General features: G+C 35.3%; 1 protein-coding gene across 8 annotated transcripts in view; it reads left to right on the forward strand.

Moving 5' to 3' along the window:
• Window positions 1–11,124, forward strand: part of Rad54b (RAD54 homolog B) — a 92,306-nt gene that overhangs the window by 69,181 nt on the left and 12,001 nt on the right. For all 8 annotated transcript variants that reach the window (XM_033760090.1, XM_033760085.1, XM_010619671.2 and 5 more), the window contains 4 exons: window positions 3,052–3,277; window positions 4,780–4,987; window positions 7,064–7,203; window positions 9,055–9,345. In XM_033760090.1, coding sequence (XP_033615981.1) covers window positions 3,052–3,277; window positions 4,780–4,987; window positions 7,064–7,203; window positions 9,055–9,345 — 865 coding nt within the window. The remainder of the gene's footprint in view (window positions 1–3,051; window positions 3,278–4,779; window positions 4,988–7,063; window positions 7,204–9,054; window positions 9,346–11,124) is intronic.

Genomic DNA, 11,124 nt, shown 5'->3' on the forward strand with positions numbered 1-11,124 from the left:
TTTTTTTTTTTTTTTGTACTGGAGATCGAATTCAGGACCTTGCGGTTACAAGGCAGGTGGCATCACCACTGAGCTACATCCCCAGCCCCAATTATGGAAGAAATTTAATTTTGCTTAAGGGGAATTTTGGAAAAAAGATTTAAAAAAAATCTCACCACCACCACCACCAACAAAGTTTCTGCTCCCCTTTGAATTTTCTGATTAAGGAATAGTAGAATCAAAAATCCCTGCTAGTATTTAGAGTATTTCTTTCCAGTCTTTTTTGTTTTGTTTTTAAATGAGTAGGCTCTTGAACTTAGATTTGTTGGAGTCGGGTATAGTGAGTGGTGCATGCCTCTAATCTCAGCTACTTTACAGGCTGAAATAGGGAGATTGCAAGTTTGAGCCTGGACAGTTTAGCTAAATCTTGTCTCCAAAAATGAATGAATGAATGGGTTTGGGGCATATTTTGGCACTCCCTGGGTCCCATGGTAGAATCCTAAAAACCACACAGCTACAACAAATCACCCCTTTTCCAAATTCCAAGAACCCTTTGCCCAATGACAGGCCAAAGAACACTATCTCCTGGAAACTTTGAACTGAACTCCCCCTCCTATCTTCCTTTGGATCTTATGTCTTCTTTCTCACCTTCTGAATCTAATCAGACCTGAACTTTATAATTCTTTTAACCTCCTAAATGTCACTGCATGCCTAATCTTTTCTAATCCAACATCAAACCATCATGTTTTATATGCACTATTACAGTGGCTCCTAACTTGAATCTTTGCTTCTGATCCTTCTCAAATCTAATCTGCTTATATCCAGTTTGAAACATTTCCTTTCTTAGACTCATTCCAAGTTTAAAGCAGTTTGTCTCTGTGTTCCTCATTCCACTGGTAGTATGTGGGACCATTCTGAGGTGATACATAGATAAGATTTGTTTTTACATTTTTTTTTTTTTTTTTTTTTTTTAGACAGGGTCTCACTGTATAGTTGACACTGACCTGGAACTCACTACGTAGCCTAGGTTGGTCTTGAACTCACAGTGATCCCCCTGCTTCGGCCTCCTGAGTACAGGGATTACAGGTGTGTGCCACTACGCTTGACTGTTTTTACATTTTAATAGTAATATATTTAAAGAATTACTAGAAAAAATAACATGTTAAATTTTTGTTCCGGATAAATTGTGCTTAGATATAGTTTCCTTTTCAAATAAGTTTAAAGTAAAATTTAATTTATTTAAAGAAAAGTAAAGTAATAAGCCAGGCGTGGTGGTGCACACCTGTAATCCCAGCACTCGGGAGGCTAAGGCAGGAGGATCGCTGTGAGTTCAAGACCAGCCTGGGCTACAAAGTGAGTCCCAGGTCAATCTCAACTAGTGAGACCCTGTCTCAAAAAAAACCCCAAAAAACAAAAAAACAACAGAAAAAGAAAAGTAAGTAATAGCATAGTATTGCATATGTAGCAAAAACTTGTGATAGTAGTGAAAAATCCTGTTTGGGAGATGCTGATCTACCAGATGAAGGGTAAGTTCTTAGGATAAGAACATTTACCTTCTTTCTACTTTGCCAGCTTTGTGTCTTTATATTTCTCTTCTTGGAATTTAGGTCAAGATCCAAGTATATTGAACTGCGTAATTAGTGCAGTAAATTTCTATTTACCCTCTAAAATTGGCCAGGTACATCTTCTCAATGAAGCTATGCTTTTCCTTCCTTCCCACAATGAAAGCATGGATATTTTTCTTCTGTTCTTTGTATCTTATTTAACTGACCTTTGGTCTGCATTGGCAAATTATTTAAAATAATTCACATTTGTGCTTTTTCTCTGTATATACTTTATAATGGAAAACATAAAAGTTGCTTATTGGTCTTTATTTCTGCTAATAAGAAATATAATATGGTTAGGCTGGGTATGGTGGCATACGCTTGTAATCCCAGCACTCAGGAGGCTGAGACAGGAGGATTTTGGCAAGTTTGAGGCCAGCCTAGAATATGTAGTGAGTTCAAGGCCAGCCTGAACTGTATAGGGAGGTGCTGTCTAAAAAATAAAGAACCCCCAAACCCCCCAAATTAATAAACTATACTTATATTTTGGGCAGTATTCTCACTTCTTTTAGGATTTATAACTTTTTAATATATAGCATTTAGATATTAAGGGCTTTATAAAAATGTAGGACCTAAATAATATTCCTAGTGACATTTATTTTAAATTGCGTTAATTCAGGGCCAGGGATTTAGCTCAGTGGTTCCGCTGCCTGCCTTGTAAGTGCAAGGCCCTGAGTTCGATCCCTGGTACCAAAAAATGAAAAAAAAATTTCATTAATTTAGTAGGTCTGTAGGATAAAAGAAGTTTTAAATTATGTGGATTACATCAAGTATTTAGTTTTTTTTGGTACCGAGGATCAAACTGAACTGGGGACCTTGTGCTTACAAGGCAAGTAGTGGCACCAACTGAGCTAAATCCCCAGCCACATTTTTAAAAAGGTACATTACAGGGAGCTCTTTTGATTGAGTACTTAATTTCCTGCCAGAGTGATTAATTCTTATTCTAGGTTAGACTTATTTATCCTAGAATAAATTCAGCTTAATTTTTTTTTTTTTTTTTTTTTTTTTTAAAAAAAAAACTGGGGATCGAATTAGGGACCTTTCCCTTGCAAGGCAGGTGTGGCGCCACTGAGCTAAATCTCCGGCCCAGTAGATCTTTTGATTAAAGTTACAATATATTTTAAACTGTTTTGATATCTAATATTGAAAATGATAAGAATTGCTCAACTGTTAGAGATGATAAGTAATGCTATTGTTAAATTATCCAAGCATAGATATAATGTTGCAATTAATGTAGTCTTCAAATATGTACACTTGATAGTAACAGATGATTTAAATTCAGTTCTTTAATTTCAGATCGATGTTTTGGTTAAATTGCAAAAGTGGTATATTATAAATCAGCTGAGTAAAACATTAGGAAAGGCTTCAGTGTCATAATGATAAAAAGTCAGTTTCTGGTTTCTTGATGGTTTTAGGAGAATGAAATATTTTCCTACTGTGATTAAAGGAAGTACACTTTTTCTAACAGAATGAATGGCAGATATGGAGCTATCCTTGCTGATGAGATGGGTTTAGGGAAAACGTTGCAATGTATTTCGCTCATCTGGACCCTGCAGTGTCAGGGACCCTATGGAGGCAAGCCAGTGATAAAGAAGACCCTAATTGTTACACCGGGAAGCTTGGTAAATAATTGGAGGAAAGAATTTAAAAAATGGCTGGGAAGTGAAAGGATCAAGATATTTACTGTAGATCAGGTAAGAGACTTTTGTTTGTTTTTGTTTTGTTTTTGATACTGGGGATCAAACTCAGAACCTTGCGCTTGTGAGGCAGGTGGCGAAATCACTGAGGTAAATCCCCGGCCCAGGTAAGAGACTTAAAAGTTTAACCTTAGTCATCTTTCAGATCTCTAGCTTTTCAAATCAATAATACAGTATTTAATTCTTTCTGTTGTAGCTTTTCAAGTTTATGTAACTTCCAACCCCTTTATGCAAAATTGTGGTCTTGGATTTGGGTTACTCTGAATATTTGGGTTCCTCCCAGATTCACATGTTGAAGTTCTTACTCTCAATATGCAGATGTTCCTTGGCGTGTGATGAGGTTATTAATACAGTGACTGAAAATGCATTTACTACTGAACATCATAGCCTAATTAACTTGCCTTAAATATGATCAGAACACTTTCATTAGCTTACACTTTTGCAAAATCATTTAACTAAAAGCCTATTTTATAATAAGGCATTGAATATCTCATGTGATTGAGATACTGAAAGAGTAAAACAATGGTTGTATGGATTCAAATTTTTTTTGTTTGTTTTTTATTTGCGGTACTGGGAATTGAACTCAGGACCTTGTACTTGTGAGGCAGGCACAGCGCCGCTGAGCTAAATCCCTGGCCCTTGGGTTCAGTTTTATACATTACAAAGTAAAAAAACCACTAGGTCAACCATCATTATTAGGTCAGGGACCATGTGTAATAGTTTTAGGAGGTGGGGACTTAGAAAGGTAATTAGGCTTAGATGGAATGGTAAGGAGATTATTGCCCTTGTCAGAAAAGGAAGAGAAACCAGAGCTTTTTCTCTTCACAATTAGAGGATATAGAAAGAAGGCTTCCCTTTGCAGTCCAGGAAGAGAGTCATCTACTGTTTTGACACCCTTATTTTAGGTTTCCCAAATTCTGGAACTGTCGCAATAAATACCTATTATTTAAGCCACCCAACCTGTAGTATTTTCTTATAGTCTGTGCTGATCAAGACATAAAGAGCTAACATGTTCTAATACTTGATAAGTGGCTGTCAGAATAGTTGTTTGATTTCACATAAATTAATATATTGGTCATTAATGGGTTCTGGAGGCCATAATGAATACCAAACAAATGGTTTTGGCTGTGTAGGGTAGTAAGTCAGGAGGCAGTTGATACCAACAAGTTTTAGTTTTGTGTGTTGAATACCAAACTATGATGAATATTGAAACAAAATTTTCTCATCAGAATGTGTAGAGTACCAAATTTGATGAGATTCATTTTTGTTTTTGTTTTTTGAGACAGGGTCTCGCTCTTTAGCTCAGATTGGCCTTGAAGTTACTATGTAGCCCAGGCTGTTCTCAAACTTACAGTGGTCCTCCTGCCTCAGCCTCCTGAGTGCTGGGATTACAGGTGTGCGCCACCATGCCAGGCTGACAAATATCAAAGCAGTTAAATATCAAGATATGACAAGTTTATGCTCATGGTTTGTTAAATATTATCTTTTTTTTTTTTCAGGACCACAAAGTTGAAGAATTCATCAAATCTGTATTTTATTCTGTTCTTGTCATCAGCTATGAAATGTTGCTTCGCTCCCTGGATCAAATTAAGAATATAAAATTTGATCTTCTAATCTGTGATGAGGGACATCGTTTGAAAAACAGTGCCATTAAGACAACCACAGCCCTCATTAGCCTTTCTTGTGAGAAAAGAATAATTCTAACTGGTTGGTATTTACCTTTGGGAAGATACGATGGATATTTTGCCTACTGAACATAACAGATTTATAACCTGATATTTGACATCCAAAAACTGCTGATATTGAATGGAATTCATACTAATAAATATGTGTTAATTGAATCTTGGTAGGCTTTTAAATCCTAAAATCTCTATATAATTTTCTGAAGCCCTGACATTGGTGCTTTTGAGGAATAAGCACAGTGGTATCATAGCAGAGAATATAGGAGATAAGACTGGACTTAGCTGTGCCTGGTTTCTGAATCCGACATTTACAGCTGTGCAACTTTGGCCAAGTTATTTAACTTCTCTGTATCTGTTTTCTTGTCTGTGAAATAGGGATTATAATACCATCTACTTCATAGAATTTTAGTGAAGTTCAAGGTTAATCCATGCAAAGCTCTTGGGGCTACCTGACATGTGGTAAGCACTTAATAGAAATATCAGTCTGGGGGCTGCATGTGCACCCAGTAAGGAATGTGGAAACCAGAGAAGAGAAAAGCTGATGTTGGTTTATAAAATGCTATTTTTACAGGGAAGAAGGAGTTGAAGAAATGGAAAATTCAATCTAGGTGATTTTTTTCATCATGTTTTTGTTGCTTTGAGGAACTAAGGGCTGAATTTTTAGTTGTGCTGTGCTAGAAGGGAAAAACAGATGGTTTCTCCTTACTGCTCAGTGTGGGGTGTTGCTTATTTAAAAGCTAATGTGGCTATAAAGTAAAAAAGGTTAGCAGTAGAAGGGAGAAAAAATGAATAAAAAAGATAAATGAGAAGTAGAAGTTATTGAAAAGAACTGAAGGTAAAGAATAAAAAGAAGTCCTTGGCTCACTTGAAATTCAGTTAGCTTTCTTTAGCAAAAATGAACAGATTTAATATTTTCAATTACATTACCAATTTAACTGCCATTTCAAATTAAATTTAATCTTTACAGTTTATTCCGGTGCTTCATTCAGAAGGAATGTCCTGATGGTAGCAGTTGAGATAATTTCATTTTAGGAGTTAGGATTGTCTCCGCCTCCTAATTTTGTCAGTCTTAGATTTCTTCTGCTTTCCTCTCTTTGTCACTTATAACTCTTAGAGCTCTGAAATTAGATAAAAATTAGCACTAACATCTTAAATTTAGAAATACATGTGATTATTTTTTGTGTCCTCTAGAATTCCCTAAATGAATTATTTGCTTTTATAATGACAGGATATTTTGCTCCCATGGTGATTTGCTCCTTATTAGTAAAAGTACATGTTTGTATATGAGTATATACTTTGCTGTATACAGGGTTGGTGCTCAGTAATTATCTAAGAGTATCAAAGAAGTTTTGATTTTATTTCTGAAATTATCTAACCTAGTTAATATTGATTGGAAAATAGCTAAGATTCAAACTGACTAGCACACTAGTATATTAGTCTGCTAGGCTGCTGTCGCAAAACCTGAAAAGTCTTAGGCATTGTTCTAAGTACATTGTATGGTTTGATGACTTGGTTCCTTTCAACCCAGGGAGCTACTCTTACCATCCCCATTTTATAGACAATACACTGATACAGGTAACTTGCTCACGGTTAGATAGTGACAACAGTCTGAGCCTGACTCAGTTACTGTGCTGTGAAAACCAGAATTAAGAAGAGCCAGGCAGTGTGGCATATGCCTGTAATCTCAGCTATTTGGGAGGCTGAGGCAGAATGATTGTGAGTTTGAGGCCAGCTTGGGCAACTCAGTGAGACCCTGTCTCAAAACAAGAACAACAGCACCTGCAAAAGCCCAAAAAGACAAGAGTTTTTTTGAGACAGGGTCTTGCTGTGCAGTTCATGCTAGCCTTGAACTCACTGTGTAGCCCAAACTTGAAACAGTCCTGGCTCAGCCTCCTGAGTGCCCGGGATTATAGGTATGTGCCACCACGTCTTGCTACCAAAAAGACAGTTAAAAATTTATGTGATTATTAATATTTTAAATTTGATTTGGCTGTTCTTTCTTGATTTTAGGGAATTTGCTTATATACCTTTGAGGGAAGAGAGTACAAACTTTTATAAATACCTTTGTTTATGAAACAAATTTGGTCCTCTCTCTCCTTAGGTACTCCAATTCAGAATGATCTACAAGAATTTTTTGCATTAATTGATTTTGTAAATCCAGGAGTCTTGGGCTCTTTGTCATCTTACAGGAAAATATATGAAGAACCTATCATTATGTTGAGAGAACCTTCTGCTTCTGAGGTATAATTTACTTTAATAAATAAATATAAAAAAGATCAATGTAGCTAGAAAAACCATCTATAACTTGGGTACTTTTAATTTTGAAAAAATTAGTAAGTGAATTTTTTTCTTACATATTCTTACATATTTTAGAAAATGACATCATGACTTATCTAAAATTCATAAATAGGTATTTCAGAGAGATTATAAGTGTCAATAAGTATATCAAAATGTTCTTCCTTACTGGTATTGAAAAAAGTAAACCAAGGTAATGAGGAGGTGACTTCTACTCTTTTGTGGGTGTTAGAGTAGCTTGAATTTACATAGTAACAGCAAGCATAGATGAGAATACCATTCTCTGCTAGTTGGGATGTAAATTGGTGTAACGTGACAATAAAGTGGCAATATGAATTGGCAATATGTATCAGAAAATCTTAATATTGCGTATATCTTGTGACCTAGTAATACTTTTAGGAATTTATTATAAAGAAGCAACAATTGATTTGTTTAAAGATTTTGCTGTAAGGGGGAAAAAATTGGAAACAAACTAAAGAAGATAAACTACTAGGAAACAACATTTTTTAAAGACAGGAAAACTGCTTAAATTATCGTCTTTGTTTTGCAAAGACAGTCTGCTTAACTGACTTAAAGATACTATCAGTTGTACAGTATATATCATTATTATATATCAATAAGTAAAACACACTGTCAATTAAAATTGTTAGAAGTCATTGATTATAAAGGCATCTTATACCAGAGTAGTTTAAAGTGTGCAAAATTCTTTCTATCTTAGAATTCATGAAACATAGCAATTTGTCAACAAATATTATTAAACATTTTCTATGAGCCAGAAACTACACAAAATAATGGTGCATGTGATTTATTCCCCCTAGTGCTGGAGATTAAGCCTAGCACCTTGAACCTGCTAGGCAAGCACTTTACCACTGAACTATACCCTCTGCTTGGTTTGTGTGAATATTTACTAGCTGGAAGAATTTATGATCTCTAATTTTAAGAAAAGATCATATTCATTTCTCCAGCACACACATTAAACATCATAAATGGGTCAAAGGCTAAGTACTAAAAATGATTGATTCTTTATTTGCGTGAAGCCTTATACTTTGAGATCCTGTTTGTTTTTTTTTTTTGTACCAGGGATCGAACTTAGGACCTTGCACTTGTGAGGCATGCACAGTGCCACTGAGCTAAAATCCCAGCCCTGAGATCATTTTTGTTATGTAATGAAACAAGACTTAATTATTTCTGGTTGTGAAAATTGATTTGATTTGATTTATTTATTTATTTTTGAAAATTGATTTAAAATTAACTGTAGTTTCTATCTTTAGTTAGCCTATTTTATAATAAAAATTAAACCTTGTTTTAAAATATAAGGGAACATTTCTCATTTATATGGGAATAATATATACATAATGGGATTTATTTTAAGCTCTACTATAAAGTTCAATACTAAAAAAATTCTATATTGAGAATTTGAACATATATTCATTAATATCATATTTTGGGTTAAAATGTACTGTTATTTAATGAACAATTTGTAAAAATTTTGAAAAAAAATCAACATTGTTTTGTGTCAATAATTTCTTGTGGGCTTAATTTTACAGTAAATGCATGACAAAATATTTGCTTCCAAGAATTTTGCTGTCAGTTCTTTACTAATGATTTTAAGAGCATGTTCCCTTCTAGTCTTCACATGAGAGCTTACTTTCAGAATGCTTTCATTTGTAGTTTGTTGATTTCTGATGGTTCTTCCATGGTCCCTGTAGCCAAACAAGTTGTGATTAGGAGATTGTGGCTTCACTTATCTAAATTATTATACTGAACATTTAATTTAAGTCTGCTCTTTTTCCATAGGAAGAAAAGGAGTTAGGAGAGAGAAGAGCAGCTGAACTAACTCGTCTCACTGGACTTTTTATCCTTAGAAGAACCCAGGAAGTCATAAATAAATATCTCCCACCTAAAATAGAGAGTGTACTCTTTTGCAGACCAGCAGCACTACAGATTGAACTTTATAAAAAGCTGTTGAATTCTCAGGCTGTCAGGTTCTGTCTTCAAGGGTCACTGGAAAATAGTCCTCATCTAATATGTATAGGAGCTCTTAAAAAACTGTGCAATCACCCTTGCCTTTTGTTCAACTCCATAAAGGTAAGGAGAATATAAACTATGGCAGAGACGGGTGTGATGGTATGTGAAACCAAGGAGACGGATTGGACTAATCCTTTTTTTTTTTTCTTTGTGGTACTCTGAGGACTGAATCCAGGTCTGGTGCATGCTAGACAAGTGCTATACTGTTGAGCTACATCCCTAGCCCTTTATTTTATTTTTGAGACAGAGTCTCTCTAAGTCACCTAGGTAGGCCTCAGTCCTGCAATCCTCTTGCCTCAGCCTCTCGAGTACCTGTGATTATAGGCATCTGCTCTTGTACATGGTGTATTTGTGGGTTTTGTAACAGCGTTGCAGCACTTGCAGTATGATTCTGATAGAGCATCTCCAACCTTCTACTTGTTCTGTAGACTATGTGCACATTCCTGAGAAGGTTTTCAGGCACTGCCTTCTACAGTTTATGCCCCATGCTCTTTGGGACCTTGTCTAATACTTTGGCATAATAAGTTGGCTCTGTTTGATACTAACAAATAAGAAATTTACTATTACAATGCTTGTTTTTCTTATTATAAAAGTGATACATGATTATGGCATGAAATTTGGAAACATTGGAAAAAATAAAAAAATGAAAATCATTGTAAGCTCTGAAGCCTAAAAAAAAAAATCACATTTTAGTATTAATAATATTAGCTACATTATTAAACATTTATCACATACCATACACTACATACTTTTCTAGTTTTATTTTATTTACTCTTTATACAACTCTGTTATTTTACTACACCCTTTTTTTTTTTGGTACTGAGGATTGAACTCGGGTCCTCGCACTTGCAAGGCAGGCCACCGAACCGCTGAGCTAAATCCCCGGCCCACTACACTTCTTTTTAAAAGGTGAGGTCTTACTGTGTTGCCCAGCCTGTTATTGAACTCCTGCTTCCCCTCCCCAGCAGCTGGGACTAGAGGCCCATGCCATCTTCCTTAGTTTTTGATGTTGAGGAAATAGGAGCTCAGAGATAATGCATATATAATCTGATTCTAGAAAAACTTAATTTTGTGATACTGTACTACTTTGTTTACTAAGTTAATTGCGACTATTTCCCCAAATTAGCTATCCTCTGAAAGTATGATTTTTAACGACTACATAGTAGGGCTCTTCGGGTATTTAATGAACATAAGGCAATTTGGAGTACAGTAAGAGTTTTCTGTTTTGGATTAGAATTGATTGCCAGTCTCCACTTTGTTACTTAGGTCTTTTACTAATTAGAACTACTAATCAGATATTTAACTGTTTGACAGGTTACATAGTCAAGTTACAGCTGAAATTTTTTTTGTCTGGAAAGCAGAGACAATAATTTCTTACTAAGGGCTGGGGATTTAGCTCAGTGGTTCTGCTGCCTGCCTCACAAGTGCAAAGTCCCAAGTTTGATCCCCAGTACCCCCCCAAATTTTTTCTTAATAATGTTATTGTAACAATAACCATTAATACCCTGTTTTATTTTTTCCATTAAGTTTATTGGTACATTTAAAGCAAACAGTACACAGTTATCATTGGGATTTTGTACCTTTACATGATATGTCTTGTTTCTTGTTTTTTCCCCATACCCCGGCCCTCCCTTCACCCCCTTCATCCTTCCCTATTACAAAGACTTTGTTTCCATTTTTTCATTTTTTTCACATTTTTCTTTTCCTTTATTTCCTTTAATACCCTGTTTTAAAACTCACCTTGGGGGCTGGGGATTTAGCTCGGTGGCACTGTGCCTGCTTCTCAAGCGCAAGGTCCTGAGTACCCAAAAAAAAAAAAAAAAAAAAAAAAAAACCCAC

Source organism: Fukomys damarensis, unplaced genomic scaffold, assembly GCF_012274545.1.
Source record: "Fukomys damarensis isolate Sample0158 unplaced genomic scaffold, DMR_v1.0_HiC HiC_scaffold_5, whole genome shotgun sequence".
In the NCBI taxonomy this organism is placed as follows: domain Eukaryota; kingdom Metazoa; phylum Chordata; class Mammalia; order Rodentia; family Bathyergidae; genus Fukomys; species Fukomys damarensis.